Source organism: Saccoglossus kowalevskii, chromosome 6 (assembly GCF_978046115.1).
Source record: "Saccoglossus kowalevskii chromosome 6, keSacKowa6.1, whole genome shotgun sequence".
In the NCBI taxonomy this organism is placed as follows: Eukaryota; Metazoa; Hemichordata; class Enteropneusta; family Harrimaniidae; genus Saccoglossus; species Saccoglossus kowalevskii.
In genome coordinates, this window is record NC_140646.1 from 27148848 (window position 1) to 27169296 (window position 20449).

At 36.7% G+C, this 20449-nt stretch overlaps 1 protein-coding gene across 2 annotated transcripts; it reads right to left on the bottom strand.

Annotated features, from left to right (window-relative positions):
- Window positions 1–568: 568 nt before the first annotated feature.
- On the bottom strand, window positions 569–19309 carry LOC100374152 (breast cancer anti-estrogen resistance protein 1-like). 2 transcript variants are annotated; one of them, XM_006811703.3, is made up of 3 exons: window positions 18887–19309; window positions 5445–5711; window positions 569–2898 (listed from the first exon to the last, which is right to left on the bottom strand). In XM_006811703.3, exons 1-3 carry the CDS (start codon window positions 18896–18898, stop codon window positions 700–702), a joined length of 2478 nt encoding a protein of 825 aa, XP_006811766.1. In that variant the 5' UTR covers window positions 18899–19309; the 3' UTR covers window positions 569–699. The 2 variants fall into 2 exon arrangements, with proteins under 2 accessions (XP_006811766.1, XP_002730947.1); XM_002730901.4 differs by lacking the exon at window positions 18887–19309 and adding an exon at window positions 8470–8622.
- Window positions 19310–20449: the final 1140 nt, after the last annotated feature.

Sequence of the window (20449 nt, forward strand, 5' to 3'; positions counted from 1 at the left end):
AAATCAGAAATGGACAGTAAAGAGAACAATATCGAGGCTTTAATCCGACGTGTAGTGGTGGTAGTGACAAGTGATCTTAAAACAGTGTTCGTATTCCAGAGGAAAAGTACAAGCCTGAATATAAACATACACATGTAATGCAAATCAACTACATAGGAAGTTCTATTTGCCACAGTAAAAACATTTCATATACTTTCCTACTGCAGAGGATGTCTAAAATCATGCAATCAGCAATAATTCTAAATATGAGCAAGAACATGAAGTAATCTGATACTAACAAAACTACAGCAGTGACTACTGTTCATTTACAACTATCTTTCATGCTATGTACGTACTACGGAACCAAGAAAGGTGGACAAAATTGAGAACACACAGAAACACTTCCATCGATAAATGTTTTCACCTGCTATGTTGACTTTTTGTCTGATACTCCAAGATCAGAACACTTAAGGCGATTGAAGCAGTTATTACACACATACACAGTACGACTTTTCAAGTATTGAATCTCGATAATGGCATTTAATGAGACCCAAGGGAAAAATCCCACAAGATCTAAAGCACAGCAAAATTGTTTCTCGGCACTATTTATTTTCTGTGTCACATGGCAAATGATACAATCTTAACACCGCTCCGTCTATCCATTTTTTATACAATATTATAGTTAAAATCCGAAATGTGTTTAGATTATAAGGCTTGACATTACAGCGAAGCTGACTGAAACACCATAGATTTTAAGTTTTGTGAGCCGTGAGAAATGTCACTAACCCGATCAACCATCTCCTGTATGGCTTGGATGGATGGATACTGAAGTGCAGCCGTTTTGATGGCCGAAACAGTGACCTTCAGACATTGGCATAAACAGTCAGTACAGTGCATAACTTTGTTTCGCACGTCAGTGTTGCTAATATTTCGGTACAGCGTGTCACCTATAAATACGAGCTTGTGAGCACAGAGTACCACAAATTTGCCATGAGCTACAAACATCTTTGGGGGTTGGTTGGTTTTTACAGCATTGAAAAAGGCATCAATGGCATTGTTCAAAGATGTTGCCAACTCGTTCATTTGATCTGCATAGAATGTTAAAAGATGTTTATCATTGGCTGCTAAAATTGATTGTCTATTGCTTTGAGGGGGTGTCCACTTAGATGGATCAATATCGACTGATTTCGTAGCATCTTTCTCAAGTGCTTCAAATTGTTTTTTCTGGTGCTGCTGTAGCTGTTCCTGTTTCACAACATCACCTTCTTCATTCAGGATTTTTTTTTGTCGTTTTTCAAACTCTTCTTTTCCTTCTAAATGCACATAATCATAGTCATCCAGCCAACCTTTCCCGTAATGAGCTTTTTCTGACTTTTCTGGAGAACCTGTTGGTTTTCCAGGTTCGTGTGCCAACTGTTGGGTCTGAATTTGCTCCTTTGCCAGCGGCATCTCTTTCTCAGCTTCATTTTTCATCCAATTGGATTTAAGTTTCATAGAGGGAATCGGGCTTGCAGTAGGCGATACCCTTGGTGAAACCCTTGCGATTTGCCCGACAGATCCTGGTGGGTTAGGAAGCGGGCGACATTGAACAGGAGAATTGCTATTCTGTCTGGCTCGTTTGAATATCAAATTTGAGTTACCATGAATCACTGAAGTCAATTGCCTGGTATCATCGGGCATGCTGCGGGCACACATCACAATCTGATCCAAATCATCGGGAGTCTTCAGGCTTTCCGTCATGCATAATTTAGTGACCTGCCAATTTATATCTTCTAAAGCATCCCAAGACTTACTGATGACAATCAGAGTGTCTTCTAAAGGCTGCAACATGTTTTTCAGCTTTCTTTGCAAATTATAATCAGTAGCTTTGGCCGAGTTAACAGCAGCACCTCGTCCAAATTCTATTATGTCCCGTAGAACTGTTTTAATTTCGTTGCATGCAGCTCTGATTTCATAAATCTTCGGCTCAAGACTAGATCTCCGCCTCCAGCTGCTACTAACAAAACTCAGTAAATGTGATACTGAAGATGCAACTCGCTGTTGTAATTTTACTAACATGTCCATTGCAGCATCTAAATCAATGTTCAATTCCCTGGCTGGCAGTAATTTGCATTCGCTAACTGAAAGTCCGCTCATACTGCTATTGACATTAGTTATGATGGACTGGGTACCAGGTGTACCAATCACATCTTGCCTGTCTCGAGTAACCTGAGGCGGTACGTCATAAACATAATCGTCATCGTTGTCATTTTTGTTAACCGTTACAACTCCCATACTTTTCGGGACATCATATAAATCAGCCGCAAGATGTTTCGGAGGAACATCATAAAACTCCTCTGGGTACTGTCCACCTTTAACTGAAGGTGGAACGTCATATGTTTCTGAACCATCAGAGAATGGATTTGGCACATCATAGTCTTCTTCCAAATGATCCGGTAACGCTGTCGTCTTCGTTGGTTTAAGTGACTTAATATGCTCAGGAGGTACATCATACACCTCCTCTGGGTATGACCCCTGAGCAGGAAAGTCATGCCTTGGTGGGACATCATACATTTCAGTTGGTATTTTACCAATATGACTTTGTGAATGGTTATAAGGTTCAGTAGGATGATGACTGGGTGGGACGTCGTACAGCTCCGTTGGGTAACCGTGACTTGGTGGTATATCATAAATCTCAGTCGGTAAATTTCCTTCCAGGTGATGGCTGGGGGGTACATCATACAGCTCTTGCTCGGGGGATTCTTGTTGTACTGCCATGCTTCGTGGTGTATCGTACATTTCCTGTGAGTCAGCTGAAGTCATTTGAAAATTTGGTGGATATCTTGTTGGTGGCACATCATAATCCTCGCCTTCATCTTGACTAGTATTGACAGTTCCACCTTGATAAAAAAGGTGTCTGGGTCTCTGCAGTGTTGGTGTCTAGAAGAAAATAAAAATTCAAGTGAAAATCAGTGTTATGTATATAAATCAGCAAATTAAAACTAAACTAAACACAGATAATTTACTAATTACTATAATTTAGAGAAATAGGTGTAAGAACAAAATAATGTAAACTGCTTTTACTTTTGAGTATTCATGCATAAGAGAGAAACACAGTATTTGTAGCAGCGACTATAGCATTTTGGATTTTAAGACAGCTAGTGACAGCGAAATTTTGATTTCAGAAATGCCTTCAAATTTGATGATTATAAAATTTGACGATTTACTAGATGTGAAATCACACGTCCAATTGTTCATAGCTGACAGTTTTTTAAAAGTCTGCCAACTGAATACAAAAATTGAAGCATGTAATAACATCTGTCAGCAAACAGTTGCATCTACACGACCGATAATACACGTCTAACACCCTGTCGGCCGACTACAGTCGGCTGTGTCTTTTCACTTTAAGCCAGTATGCAGTAAATCTAATGTATTGGTTATGTGTGCTTCTGATAGACAAAAAGGTCAGCAGAAATCAACCATATAAACACAATGTATGCAAACACAGAGCAGGGATTGTATAACAGCCGGCTACCAAATTATATTATACCTTAATACCACTTATCTTAGTAATAAAAATGACTCAACTGAAGGTTGAGTAGTGAAATAATAATGTTTCTTAGCTACAGCGGTTTACAGCCACTGTCAGCTGTACTCATATTAAGATGATATGTAACTAATACACCCTACAACAGATAGGGAGTGTGCAATGTGTACAAGCTAAACCACTGAACGTCGTCACAAACAGCATGGTTTACAGCCAGGCCAACAACAAACACAACACCTTTGACATATCAAGCACCAACAGGTCTGGGCCCCCTATGTTGTTGATGGGATGGGGGCTGGTTAATTGCGCCTAACAAATTGAAAATGACATGATGTCAGAAAGAAAAGCCGTCGCTGCTATATAGTGGGTTAAATTTAACTGAAGCGATTGGGTTGGTAAAATAAACACACAAATTATGATCTATTAGTAGGTGAAAAGCAATCCTTTGGATCACCCACGGAATACTTCGTTTACAAGTCATGTAAGAGAAGGTTAGTCAGCAGCTTAAGTAGGAGTTTTAAAACAAAAGAAATCCAGACGTAATCAGGAAAATTTGACGCAAAGGGGCGGCGTTGAAATATGCCAAAACCAACCCTGATTGGCTTCCGAGAAGTTCCTCTGGTTTATTTATTTATTCCTGTAACAGGAGTTATTAGAGCTCCAGTGAGAAGTGATTTGTTTTTAATATCCTGATTCGGTTAATTTAGTAACTTTGTTGGTATTATGCTGATTCCAAAGAACGATGCCACTGACTATGCGAAAAAAGAATTATATTATTTTCGTTAACTTGAACATGTGCGTTCCAGATCAGTCATGGGTGCAGGACCTAAATAACAGTGAACTTGAAGCTGCATGTGTAAGGTTAAATGTGAAAGCAGCACTCAAAATATGTTATAACTGACTTGATGTTGATACTAATCTCAGGACATGGAGGGTGGATACAACAAATATCATTAAACATGCAAATTAGTAGCCCTATTCAATGTAAATCAGATCCACCATGTTCAGATATTTAGTAGGGACACACAACAAAGCTACAGTATACATTTAAACAGTACGTCTTACTCAATTTGCTAAACACTGTATATAGCTACCTAAGTATCAGTTGAAAATGAAAAAAAAACAAATTCAACTATGTTACTTTCAAAACATGCCCAACCAGTGTTTGGCATGCCAGTGTAACTAACACCACTACCACACCCACCAAAGTACTTAATCACTGAACATATCTCCCTATTTCATCACCAACTGTCTAAATAATCTTATAAGATTTAAGGACAGGGAATAAAATAAACAACCAGATGATGATGCCCAAATTTGTCAATTAGCATTGCGCTTTTATTTTTATTTTATTAACATGGCAGATCAGCTTTCAGTGAGTCGATTCTACTTTGGACTTCACACAGACTGGAACAAGAAGATTTATGACACACCAAATAGCAGTAGCATCAGCCTGGTATGAAAAACATGTTTTCCCAATTTACATTAGGTATGGATCAGTGCTTTGGCCATGTACCAAAATATCTTACTTTTAGATGGAACATGTCAGGAAAATTTGATTTACAGTCAATGATTATACAAGTGGCATGCTCGATTAAGGGCAGGCTCACTTATGTTTTAGTGGGAGGGAAAGTCAAGTGCCAAACGAAACCTTTAAAAAACAAAAACAAGCACTGGTCTGAATAGAAAACAATAAATGGCATTCTGCAAAAAATGATTAACTTCTAAACTTGACATGATGGATATCTGTATGTAAATTCAACCTTTTTTTTTGTTGTTTTACGGCAGGAAATATAATACCGAGTTGGTCTACTTCAAAACTTAAACACCCACCTGGAACCTTATCTAGTAGAATTTTCTTGCAGTACTTAAGAATACATTTGTGTTGTGAAATGTAAACAATCTATTCAATGAAGAGTAAAACGAGCCATTGACTCACCTTGGTAGGTGATTTACCCCAGGTCCCTTGTTGCTGAGGTGATTTTCCCATCATTTTCCGCAACTCATGCGGATTATCGTACATTCCTGCTAGTAACTTTAACCGGTTTCCTGGTGCAATGCCCTGTCTGCCATTCAGGGAACACAACCACCATCCTTCCAAACCATTGGTGTTCTGTTCAATCACTGTCACTACATCGCCTTTGCGAAATGCTAATTCGTCTGGGGCTTCAGCCACATTCTCGTATAGAGCTTTGGCCAGTACACGCTGCAATGAATGAAAAAAAACAAACATTAAAAATAATTATTGAAGTGGATTATGGATGATCAGGCCTTGGAAAGCAAAAAGTGCTGGGTGTTTACAACATATACTATACTCCTTTACATTCACTGAGTTTAATTTTAGTGGTTTGATGTTATCTACTACGTTAAATTCACTGTTTTAGGAAGGAAACAATACATTCTATGGTCAAATTTGCATAGTCACTGTGTTTTAATTTAGCAATTAGCAAAAAATAATTAAGCCCTATGTACAATATATCAAGACTCGCTGACCCATACACTTTGTATAATTATAGTGTAATATTCATGTTAACAGTCAAAACTTGCCTCCATCTATGGGTTGGGTTGTTTTAGTATTTCATGACATCACAGTTATGATGAAAGACCTTACAAACACAACAATTAAATATTGAGTACTTCAGTTCAGTTTAGCAACCACTTCCTCACTGCGGGGTGTGCTGATAATATTACACACGATATGATTCACTACAAGGTTCATCTCACTGATAGTCTAAGAGATTTCAGGTATTAGCAGTCTGGTTAATGTTCTCCCAGTATTTTCATCATGTTTCACACACAGGATTAGCCACTCACAAGGAGATTACCACTGAAGCTGTGAAATGTCTAATTTCAGTAAAATCACACCAATTAATCCGGATCACAGTGGATTATTCATTCAACTGAGCTGGCTTGGCAAATTAGCCTTCTCTTTTAGTTTTTCCATAAATACTGGAAACATGTCATGTGACTAAGCATGTTATTCATGGATGAATACTACCTTGTCTCCATTGATTAAATTGAAGCAAGCAAGGTCAAATTAAATAGGACAGCTGATCACGAATAGGGCTTCCTTCTCTTTTTTTTTTTGTTAGAAATTTGACCCAAGGAATTATTTAGAAGATAATTATGATCTAGTATTTGTTGGTTTTGCACATAAACTAACAAGTAGGTCACAACAAGAAACATGACAGATCTAATCTTTATTCATAGCTATGACAGTGTTTGTTTAACTTGGAACTATGATATCAAGGTCGGTTAGAAACAATACTGTTTCTGAAAAGGACCACACACATGATGATGTGAAATTACAAAACCCAGGACCCACAAGAGATTTGAAATGAGAAACACCCAATTCTCACTAAACAGACATTTGGAATATTTTACTCACACGCATGATTGAAACCATGTATCACAATGTAGTTGCAAAATTTTCAGGAAATTAAAAAAAAAATGAACCAAATTATTCAACACCAAGATTACATGTACAAGGAAAAAAAAAAAAAAAATTGAAAGGCTGGATAGCTTAAGGAATGCCTAGTTACCAAAGAAACCGAGGCATTAGCCAAGCGACTATTTCCGGTAGGACAATTGATGAATGGATATAAAAATAGCAATGTTTAGTACATGGCTGTAAAAAAACCTAGTATTAACGTTTTCATTATGCAAAGTGTAAAACAGGTGAGGATACTCCAGATAACTGTTCTGTTTTTTTCCTAATGTCAATAACCTATTCAACCAATAAAAAAGTGAAACGAAACATGTATTGAACCATACCAACATGAACACTTTGTGAAATGGACAATATGTTTTCATTAAATGATTATAAAGAATTATTGATTTGAGAACAACTCATTTGCATTTTATTGATATCACTAGAGTGGCTGGAAGACATAAAATACGTCTTAACATGTATGCTAATATACACTGTACTACTATAGAGATGATGGGGACAGATTTTAAATTCTGCAAAATTTGCTATAATTTGAGCATATGTAGTGTTTTTTTATTATAAGGCTTTACCAAACATTATGAATTTGAATAAAAAATTAAGCACCACCTATAATTTTATTTTTATTGATATTACCGGTGTGTTTATGTTCACACCACTTTTATCCTAAAGCATATAGGTCTCAAAACTGGTTAAACAAAATCTTTGATGTCAATACACAGCTACAAGCAAGTAAACATGTGGAATCAGTTACAGTGTCATGCCTAGCTCTGAATACAACTGACATAGATTGCTCTGTTAATTAATAATTAACGAGAAATGGGGCAGAGATGTGTAAAGATGCGATAAATTGTAAAACAGATTAACCATCTGCAGCCCAGAGCTGGGAATACTCGGTCTCCTTTAAACATAACTTGTACCGAGACATAAATTATTAAAACCATCTACGTACACGTAGAATACAATGATTGAGAATCAGAAATCAAAGAAGCAGAGATCCTGTATTTTGTGTTTGCTGTACCGTACACATAAAAAAGACTGTTGGTGCAAACAACATTTGTATTGACGTACAATGGATTATTTGCTTGACCCCGTCATTTATCAAAGTTGACATAAGACAGGTGAGCTAGCCAGCCACACAGGAAATGGTGGAAATATAGACTAACATCATCACAACCCAAAAACTTAGTATCAAAAAAACAAGCAAACAAGGAACACAAAATTATTTAATAGCAACTGAAGGTCTTGTATAAAAACAGGTGCATGTTATTTCCAGGTAGATCTTTACATAGTGTTGATTCATTAGCTTAATGGTTCTCAGCAGTTATACCTCGACTAAGTGCCCCCAGTTAAAATCCAATCTAAGATAAGCCTCACCTCATGGCCCACAGGAGGCCCGAACATTTGAACAGTTTGGTGGTCACATTACAAGACAGTCACGTAAGAAATACCATATGCTCTACCGACCAATGACAAACATACTCAATCAACGACATTAAATATTCATTCAACTCACCACCGCCATCTTTAGACCTGTTCAGTTGGCCGACTCACGAACACATAGTTCAGTAGAGATTGTAGAATGTAAAAGATAAGGGGAATACTGAATTTTAGAAGAATTAAGAGAAAGGTCCTCAAAAACAGCTGTAATCAGGCTGACTGCTAAACATGTACTCAGCCTCGACCGACACAGTCCCAGCATGCTTTGCATCAGCCAGTGGAATGACTCATACTATGGGTCTTTGTAAGTACACAATAGTGGAGATATACCAACAGGATATACACACCCTTTTGATTTTTGGAATCAGTTTCCAGAAATTTCTTACTTTAATACATGTTTAAAAATATCCTGTTAATTGTACAAATTAATTAAACAAGAAATGTTTAATTAATAATTAAATTAGTGAATAAATAATTTTTAAGTATCATCAGCTGTGTAAATTACACGTCACAGGTTATTTACCAGTACTACCAGGTTCCACCCATGAACTATGCATGTCAGTACAATGTGATATAGGTTAATTCAGTTCACTTTCTTCCACCCCACCCACCCCTAACATATAGTAGTCATCGCCCCCTACCTAAAATTGTTAAATAAGCATCTTGATTTAATTTTACTTTCTGACTCAAAACTGTCAACAATTCTTTCTATAGTTTATTTTTTCAGAAGGTCAGATTAAATTACCTAAAGTATTTTTTTGTTAAGAATGAGAGAGTGGCAATAACAAATACTGCTGTTTTCAACAAGAGACAAAATATTTCAACGTTAAAGAATATTGTGACTAGAGCAACAATAGAAATCCGTGACAGGAAACAGGAATGCAATTTAACTTTCTCAGAATGTTCACGCCAAATTTGCAACGACATGTTAACGTTAATTCAACAAGCAGCGACTTAAATGTCTCGCACGTTTACCTACTGACGCGAGCATTGTTAAAATGAAATTGCAAAGACGTGAAGGAGGATTTAATTTTCTAACTTCCATACTGTATTTAATATAAGTACATGTATTTAAATTAATATAGTACATAGGGACATTACCCAGGGTGATCAACGGTTCACCAGTTCATCACAGACATCACTTTATTTGTATGTCAACTGAACTACTACTTTTAGATTTATGTTCAGTTGTCAGTGCAAGTTGAGAGTACAATCATCAGTAGCATTTCGGCGACTTTGAGGTTATCGTAGGTGAAATTACTTCCCTTTGTATGGGACTACATTGAAATGAAATTACAGACATACAAAGGGGCATTATTGATGGACGGTCGATTGAATACAAACTTAATCGGGGAAAATGAAATCCACAAAATAACAAATTCTGTTACAAATAACTACTTTCAGCAATTTGGCTTTTAATTATAATCCTGACTGACGGAAATTGACAAATTTAAAACGGAATATTTAAGTAGAGGTATATTCTCCTACTGTATAAGCTACTTACATGCCTGGCCTTGATGTAAAACACTGACCCATCATAGAGGTTGAAATGAATGGTATGTCTAGCGCTACCATTTGCAACTGACTGGGGTTTTTGTTTCCCCTGCCAATGAGCACCTGTCATCGCATACTGCCCTGTCTTGAAGCACTGACAGAGTAGTCTCAGCTGCTGGTGACCAGCAACCACTTACGAAAGAAATCTCAGTATGAAGAAAGGTACTGGGACGGCAGCATAGGGTAAATTATGACGTCAGATCAAATTTGAGGGTAAACATAAACTTCTGGGATGCTGTTTCCTTTCAAGACTATTCAATTAGGCATGAGAATAACATGCACTTCCATTTTAGCAAACACATGGGGCATTGAGCAGTGGAGGGTGTAGGGTTTATTTTTATATAAAAGATACAATGTATTTATATTGCACTGCCAAGGATATTGAAGAGCCACACACAGTTTAGCCATACCTGGGATGATGCAGATTACCTCGCACTCGTGAGTTTGCTGAAAAAAGTCTGCCCATGAAAAGTATCACGAGCTGGAAGACCACCAACGTACATAGTAACAGAGTTACCAAATATACTGCCTAGTATTAACAGACCAGAACCAATTGTTACTCGTTACCATGGCAATCAGGCAACTTGATAGTGAGCTTTAGTAACAGGTTTTTTCACACTATTCAGCCTAAAAACATTTTATGATGAGACGTCATTTGGAATTAAGTCTCAATGTGAAATTGATATCGGCATGCATGTCTGCATAGCTCCAGGGGCAGATTACGGCATGACTGACTGGTCAGCTAAATACTGTGGCGAAAAGAACAGAATAGACTGCATAAGTGCTTTCACCTTCTTAACAGCATCAGTAGCTGTATATAGTTGTGACTCCCGGCTAGAATTACTACACCACCACCACCACCACCACCACCAAAGAGAAGCTTACCATTGGTCAATCTGGTACATTTCTGGCAGCCAATCAGGAGCTGGTTTTAGAGGAAGTGCAAGGTGTATAAAAAAACAAATACTTGGCCTCTTTCATACAATGGTTCCAAATCAATGGTCCCAAATCAACAGTGACAGTACACTTGACTTTTCAACAAAGCCTTTTTAACTGACCCATCAATACTCCTGGTAACAAAAACAAACTAAATCGCAAATTATCACAAAAATAAGGTTAAAAGATGAACACAAAACAAGTGACCCACAGCCATGGTTATGACGGATACAGTTTATGTCAGCTAGGAGAAATGACCAACAGGTAGTGAAATAATTGGTGTATATGTTATCTGTAAACACTTACATGTGAGTGCCCTTGAATCCAGTGCTATCTATTTAAAAAGCCACAAATGAGGACAACTTGAAGAGCACAGCTGAATTACACCTACCAGCCGGCAAGATAAAGCCCACTATAACCTTGAGGACATAATCAACCTCTCTTGCCCAAAGATCGGGGTCAGCGAAATAAACAGTTATAACTCAAGCTTCAATGAAATACTAATTACAGCTGTGAAAAGGAGTCATTATTCATGGGTTCAATGGATGGTGAATCTTTAATCTCAACAAGAACTGTGGGAATGGGTCAAAATAATACAATGATGACTTCTTTGTAACACACTGCGGTTCAATGACTGTAAATTGTCACTGTAACTAAAAGAAATTATCATCTACAATGAATGAGTAGTGTTCAAGCTTTCTGTGTGTGAGGATTTGTGAAGCCATTTCACGGCTGTCCAGTAATTTTTGAGATCATATGTATCTACAGTGCCAACAGCTGAAGCTCTCTAAAATTTTTGCTGGGTACTCCAATTTTCATTTAATGTGTACATTAAGATTCAGTCTGTGCAATTATTAATATATACTAGGGTATATTTCATATTAAACAAGTTACAATTTTTATTTTCAATTGTGCAGTTATTTATTAGTAAGGGTGGTAGTGAAAATACAAGAAATGAGAATGTTGCCATGACAACTACTGACAGCAATCCACTTTAATATCACAGATTAGAGGTCAACAGCATTGATATTAAACTCTGCCAAGTTCAAAATATGATTGACCCAGTTAACTTTCGCTCAAAAGTGAAAAATTGAAGAGCAGTGGTCATTGTGTCATGCATGTGTAAGATACGAGTCTCAGATGGTGACTTTGACTGTTGCGCAGATCAACCAGTAAAAACTGAGATGTTACCAAGCGATCAGGTCAAAACTTGTGCTTGTGATTTCCATTTGATAAGCATATTGGATTGTAGGAAAATCAATGTTTATCAAAACAAACGTTTTGCTTATATGCATGGCGCAGCAATCACCACCTTTAAGTTCATGAAAATAACTTTGTGAAATAAGAAAATTACATAAATATGTGCAAATAAAAATATTGGGAAATATTATGCTGTTAAAAGAGTTAAACACAGTCACCAGCTGTTCCCAGAGGCTGTTCATGTGACTACAAGTCAAAGCAGAGATGTCAAATCATTTTAGAGAAGCAGGGACATACAGCCACAAAATTGAGTGATGTGTACAACAGTCATTTGCAAGCAATTATCTCGGTCTATTTACTTGATGCATCCACTTACTACATAATACCCATCAGGGAGACACTGACTGAATGATAAACAAGATCTGGTGGAGATTAACACCAAAAGACGCAGAGATAATACCTTTCATGGCCTGGGAACAGTTTTTCCCAGTCTATATTTTTGTTTAATCAACAGAAAAATGTGCTTATGAAAGATGGATGACTTGTAAAGCAATTTCGATATACTAAAAAACATCAACCAATATTGGTAATCATCAACAAAATAGATTCAAGTTCATCACCTCAATAAGCTGGCTCAGAAATCCCCCAACCCAATCCAATCCAATCCAAAAATATGGTTTGCAATAATTTAATGAATTCTCCTTTTTAAAAAAACACATCTATATCACTTGCACACTTCACTACAATGGATAGTAGATACGATTGGAATATCCAATTAAATATCTCTAGACAGCAAACCATCTATCTATTATCTTGATGTCACTCATTCCCACTGAGTTTCAGTATAAAAACCCCACACATATATCCCCTAAGGTAATTTGCTTCCTCTTCTTGTTTTTTAATATAAAGGCAAAAAGTCCCCAGGGCAAATGCAATCCATTTCAGCAGGAGTTTTGAAGGTTCATCAGGTAATAAGTGTTCGGTTTATTTTCTTAATTGATGGACAGTGTGTGAATACTGAAGGAGAAATTCCAGTACAAAAAGAGAACTTGTATGTTGGAAATTGCTAGGGGCAAACAGTGAAGACTTATGCGTATTTTAAATATGGTTAGCTGAGTACACATGTGATGTTGTTTTGTTGTTAAATTTACTGTTCTTGATTTGTGAGCCTGTATCGGAAATGTCATCTGAAGCACTGTGTAAAGCTATTTTCAGCATGAAAAGCCATTACGTAGCGACTGATACGATCGCCCCCAGTGGTTCAACTAGAAAAGATCTAGCATCAGTATGTGCAAAGCTGAACCCAAATTGGAATGCATTCTTTCCAGGTAAAATACAGGCCAGTACTTTAGCAGAACAATGTTATCGTTGAACAGCTAGAATACTAGGACAGACCCCCTGACAACAGATTCGTATTGCTCAATTTAATCTGTGTGTGGATCAGCTATAGAATACAAAGACAAGATCTGAATTGAACATTGCAAAACGCTGATTTCCTTTTATGACAGTCACTCTGCATAGAAGAATTCAAACAATCTCCCAAGATGGCTAACTTACCACGTCAAGTGACCTCTTTTTATCCTACTTTAAATAAGAAGATTTAAATGCTTTGTATAAGAAACAGTCGCACAAGACAAAGAGCCATTCTCCCAAGAGACATTCAACTATTTTTTCGTAAATACTAAGACACTCTTTGCGGTCACCCCGATGTGAGCTGCCCAAATACATGGGCAGTCAGGAATTTATCCCCAGCGGCGCCATTACTGCATCAATGTCATTCTATAAATTCCAATAAATTTATATTTGTATCGAAAAATGGATGCAATGACCAGTTTAACAACACGTTTGACAGAGAAACAAATACCAGTGTTATGCACTCAACATTCCAGCACAGTCAACACAGGTGTTTCTCACATTTAATAGAAGTAAACACAGAAATGCTAACTTCATATTGATGGCATCAAATGTATTTTTAATTTTAATTAGATCAACACACATGTGCACACGAACGTTGTCACTCTAACATGTACACTATAGTTTTTTCCTTACATGCTATGAGAGAAGCCGTCTAAGCCCATGTGTGCTTTCCATGGTACAATAAGCTCTCCCATCACTATTTGACATGATACGTACAAACAGCGAGTTCACCGAACGAGACAGATAATTTCAAATCTGACTGTAGATCTGTTGTTATCAGTATTATCTTGTACTTTTTCGATGAATGAGCTGCACACTTTGTAGTCATGCTTGGTACTTTTTAATCCATACTTCAATGCATATACGGTACCTCATTAGTATGGTGTATATGCATATATTTTAATACGATACCATATATATTCTCTGTCAATTTTTTTTTTTTTTGGCAAATTCCGGCGGGATGATAACAATTGGGAGTAATTGATAATTTATTCATTCACCTTGATCCAGGTACGCATTTTCTAAAGATGAAATGAATCATTTTCTAATTAAACATCACAGCATTTTGAAAACTGGTCATATTTCAATGGTTCTGGAATCATTATTGCGGAACAAGTGATCAATTTTGAAAATGAAAATCATCTGGCGTGTCATCTCTCTCATTAGCATAAGATGCATCATTGCTAATATTATTTGATCACTCAATTTAGAGACCCATGCTTGAGCAGTCCATGGGGTACAGCAGGGGAATTCAAATGGGTTTTATCACACAAAGAAACAATAGCAATTTGGTACCAACCAAAATTTATAAAATTCTCCTGGGACTTGGCAATTGCAAATAACCACCCCCAGTTTGTCACCGAGCAATTATAACTCTATTAATAATGAAACAGTAATCTAACTTTCCCGTTATTTAATTTGGTTACAATACACACCAATGATGATCCATTGTCAGTGTATAACCCCGCTGGGCAAATACACACACGGCCGTCAGCATACACCAATTTTTCACTTCTCTCTTTACCACTGTGCATGGCAAATTATCTGCGCATACCGCTTACTAATGCGTTTAGAAATTGACGCATGCCAAAATCCAGCTTGCAAAGATATTTTGAACACAGCTTGCAGAGCATCAGAGAATGATAGCCTCGGTGCAAAGCTCTCGGCACAAATCCACTTTTCTACTCGCTGTGTACAAAGTATGAGTCATCATATAAAAACAAACTCAAATATTAGCTTTCACATAATACATGATGTATTATACTTTCTTACTTAGCTTTCAGAACATGAAGCAACAGTAGAATTTAAACACTCCCTAAGATTAAGTGCTGAGCTAACACACTCAATCTAATAAAACTCAACACCCCATGAAATCCAACACTGAAACTTATCTCGCAAAATCCTAGCAAATTCTTACCCAAGGATGGAATTTGCATGGAAAAGTGACCTCCAATAAAGAAAATAAATAAATAAAAAAATTACAACAGGATGAGAGAAAACATTCTTGATTTAAGAAACCAGATGGAATTAGGAAATGACTATCCCATCTGTTTAATGTGTTTGATCAGCATAAAAGCTTCCTATGGCTACCTTTCCTAGAAACTCGTAAACCACATTCTACTGTGTTCTCCACTTGATTACTTCCTTTTTTAGCTGGAATCCCCCAAAACTGACGCCGCACCCAACTAAAAAATCTTCTAAATTAGTAAGGGTATAATAATTGTGACAAATCTTTCAGTCTACATATACAACTCATTAACATAATTATCCAATTAAAATCAAAAACTCAATTTCTTGGTAATTAAATTTTCTAGAATTTAATCTACTCGTTAAATGGTGTCTAACATCCTGTCACGTAATGGCACCTGCGTACACAAGTCACCAGTGTTAACTAATATAATAATTTAAAAACACTAGATATTGCACTACATTATAATTGATGGACACTGCATGTTTATAGGCTTGAGGGGGGATGAAATTCAAATTACCTCATTGCCTGATGAGTATCTCAACTGAATGTAAATGCAAATATACCTTGAAAAGCTCTAGTATTGATTGCCTGCATAGAACATACAGCTACAATTAGGTTCTCTTTTTACCTCTGGCATCTTTCAGGACTAAACCATTATTTTCGCGGGTGAAAAGGGTTTCAGTCAGAACCTAGGGGCAAGAATCTATTTCTCCAAACATCTTTTCTTAACATGCAAATGTTATTCAGTATGTTTTTTCATTTTATTCTACCCTCCTCCAAAACTATTTGTCAGTCCCTCTTCCCTTTCTCACCTCCAAAAATAATGGTCAATCCCTCATCAGCAAAAGTAATGAAATCCATGATAGCATTCAGGAGTTCAGGAAGCCTGTTTTTTTTTCTTATGAGACTTTCTTTTGCCCTGGACAATCACCAGAATACATGCCCCACTACCAAGTTGACACACAGTAATAACTTTATTAACAACATACCAAAGTAGCAAAGGCCAAATGGTTTTTAAATTTGATTCATATTTTCTGCCTCTCTGGCTGCTTCCTCCATGCCTGGGACTTAAGGCAAAAGACTACCAGTACTCATAATTTATCAGCAAGTTTGTTTTAAATCACATGATGATGTTTATTGGTTTATTACAAACAATCATGGATTCCATGGTACCCTGGCAATATAAAACAACATTCTAATGTGTAACAGTACCATATTTTTCAATTTTTTTTTATTTTTTAAATAATGCAAGATTAGATAAAAAAGTATACCATCAGCTTACATTAAAGTTATCTCTGCCATAGGAATCTATGGTAAAGGACAAAATGGTCCAATACTGACAAAATGTCCGCCATTTACTAAAATACAACATCATTTTCTCAAAAACTAGGCAGGTGACCCTCAAGTTTTTTTGAAGTCAATATCCTTATATTATCCACAAGTACAATTCATTGCAAAATGACTGAATTCTGTGTATTTTTAATTATGAGTACCCGGTAGGCGTCTACCTTAAATGCAATGTAATGGTAAATCCCAACAACAGTTGGCAAAGGCTTATCAACACAGGGAGTGCGATGGCTTTAGAGAAAGCTAACTAATAACACCACTTTGCCAACTAAGAAAATAAATGTCTTCTTAAAATGGTTGACATAGCAACCTGTAAACTTGTAATGATGACTTGAGCTATTTTGAACATTAGGATTAAAAGCTTCAAAAATACACCACCTTTTTTTTTTTGTGGGTCACACAAACTACTTTTAAATGTATGTTTAAAAAAATAATTTAGAGTCGCCATCCAATTGCCTATACACTGCGTCTTTTGAATACACCTGGTAGGGTTTCTTCTCTAAACAATAAACAGCTCACAACAAAAGCAGAATTTACCTCTCCATTTCAACAATGAGTCCCTTTTTAATTGACACAAGAAGTATGATAAATAGGCCTGACTCCAGTGTAATGTGAAAAGTAAGCACTCAAAAAGGAATGTCTAGTCTGGTGCATGTACACGGGGTGTTGACCAGCAATTTAGCTGCTTTCATGGTTCTGACCACATTGTGCATTTCGGATAGCTGAATTCGTCAGTACAGTATTAGCCTATATTACAGACATTCCGACTGCCTGTCACCTGCATTATTAATGCTATAACAGCCTGGCTGGGTTTTTAACATGCTAGCATACAGGCAAACAACAGCAAATTCCATTGGAATTTATGGCTTTCACATGTGGTTCTCTGTATATGATATGCCAGCCATGGCTTGACACATCTCTACAGGAGACATGGTGCTTTATAATTTAATGTGTAGGAATGGAGGAAGAACTATTCTCAATCTATAATCGCAACATGCAGTTTTTAAATTAGCTGTTACCAAGGACTTGGTTCACACACAGTAAATATAGTAGTTGTGAAATTTGTGTTGAAGGCGATGATGTCTAGAGTAGCCAATGCTTAGTCAGGAAACTGACTTGGAGCCTCGACAAGAGTCGGATGTGAGAGGAAAAAATTTGTCATACTATTATCAATTGCTAGTATCATAAAAAAAAAACAGACCCCCCCTTTTGTCTGTGCAGAATATACACGATATATAATATACTTTAAGAAAATATACTGTGTGTGGTTCACTGACAGATATAGTGGTGTTATCTTTAGATAGACTATTGACAGCTCTAATAGTTACACAGAGTGATGGACAGTGACACGTGCCTGGTATAAAAACATATCTGTATCTGCCATAGAGTATTTTGAGTCAGCTGTCATTTAGAAATACAAGACATGCTTCACGGTTTAAAAAAAAAATATGAACATATTAAATTAATATTTCACATGAAACTATGCGCATATATAAAATATTAATTCATCTCGATTGGATTCTTCGCATTCAATTTTTCTAATTAAAAAATAGTGTTGGTATTTCATTTTTGCTGTACAAACCAAATTGACCTGGATTTTGCTTTTTTGGGAATTTGATATGTGTTGCTCACATATGTGAACGGCATTCAGGACCGTGTCTGCCTCTTCATGAGCAATTAGAATCGTGAATGACATATGCGATCCAAGTCCAAATTTCTTTTCAAATTGGTGACTTTTCCACAACAAATTCCCGTCACGTAATTTACGACAGTGGCAACTAAAAATTCCAAATCGATAACAATTAAGATATAATAAAATTATATTTGTTATCGTACGTGCTCACCAATGGGCATTCACTGTCAGTCACGGCGTCCGTCTGGATTCAAAAATAAGGAATACAACTATGAATGAACCAGCGACGGACAGTCTTGATCTTGTTTACAAAATGCATTAGTAAATCATATTGTAAACAAGAAGTTCACAGCCACGCTAGCGCCGATGAGGCTTATTAAATCCAATCTCGATGATGGATTGTACATACAAACACGTTACTAGAAGATCACTTACCGGGTAGGCCATTTTGCTAGTAGAATCGCTACTACTACTAGCCCCACAACACACAAGATCAATGATGGTGAGCTTGGTCCAACAGCGGGATAAAATATCTTTCTCTTCTCTTTCGGTATTCAATGAACAGGAACGGATCCAGACACAGGGGAGAGACAAACCGTGTTCCAATGAATGAAAACTATTGTAGTATCTTGGCTGGTTCACTTACATAAAGGCACACATTGTACAATCTATCGGTACAAAATATCCTTTGAAAACACAAGAAGCGGTCTGCTGAACGAAACGGATCCGGAGTCAATCAGAAACATCGTACAATTCTTCTTAGAGTGAGGGGTTTGCCGAGCTGATGTCAAATTTAAGTGTGTAGTTCGGTACAAATATCTACGAATCGCAGCAGGAAATTACCGAAATAGCCAGATCTCCCCCACAAATAGTAAAGACAGTGGGTACTAATAGACACAGCTCGTAGATAGTCAGAAAGAAATCCAGGAAGACTTGAAACCAAGCAAATTATTCACGCCTCATTCCTGTCTGCATTCCACATATACATCCCCGGATGTAAACAAACAGCCGTTTGAAACGAGCTCGGCTATTGGTCGCTTTACTGTAATTAATTGGAGAAATATCGTCTGAAGTTGTCTTAGAAACAATAAACTCCGTCTAATTCGAAACGTAGTTTTACCATTTGCAATTAAACAAATTAATCGGCGGCGTTAATCCGAACAATTGCCTTCAACATAGCGGAACAGACTATCTGTCTATGACCTCGCTTAGTTACAGTTAGCCAATCGGGGAAAGCGTCCCAACTATTAGTCTAAGGGCCAGTAAAAATGACGTCATTCTTCACGTCAGGGATAAATTGACGTTCATTCATGACAGGTCTTTTATTGCCGCCCATTTTGGTAGATTCCAAATAAGGCAAAATCAGCTTGTGGGGTTTGGACGTAAACACGATACGAATAATATTGACAATGATTGTTGATAACGGAAACTACTCGATAGATACCCGCTGTGTACAAACAAATAAGCCTGAACAGTTTTAGACCAGTTCACATAGTACGAACTCCCAAATATGACGTCATACTTTTAAATAACCCCGAAACTGAAATTACAGTTAAAAGGTGGTCTATTGTGGACGGTGAGATATTTTGTTTCAAATTATCAGCATATAAATCTCAACTTTTAAAAATAGCATATTTCAAGTTCCGAAAGGAAAAAACAAACATAGTACAGCATTTCATTGCAATTAAACACAAAGTTCAAGTTTAGGTTGTTTCGTTATTTTATTTTATTTTATTTTATTTTATTTTATTTTATTTTATTTTATTTTTATTTTATTTTATTTTATTTTATTTTATCTTGTTCCAGACTTAACAATCGCCAAAAAACAAAACAACTGATGGACCAATAAAAAGGCCTCGACTATTGACATGCCAAAATTGATCACCGTGCTACTGGTGATCAATTTTTAATGATATTCAACGTGCTTTTATGTTGTTCATAGAAGATGCCCACGGAAAATCAGAATATACAGATTTATACAAGGACCACGAACTTCGT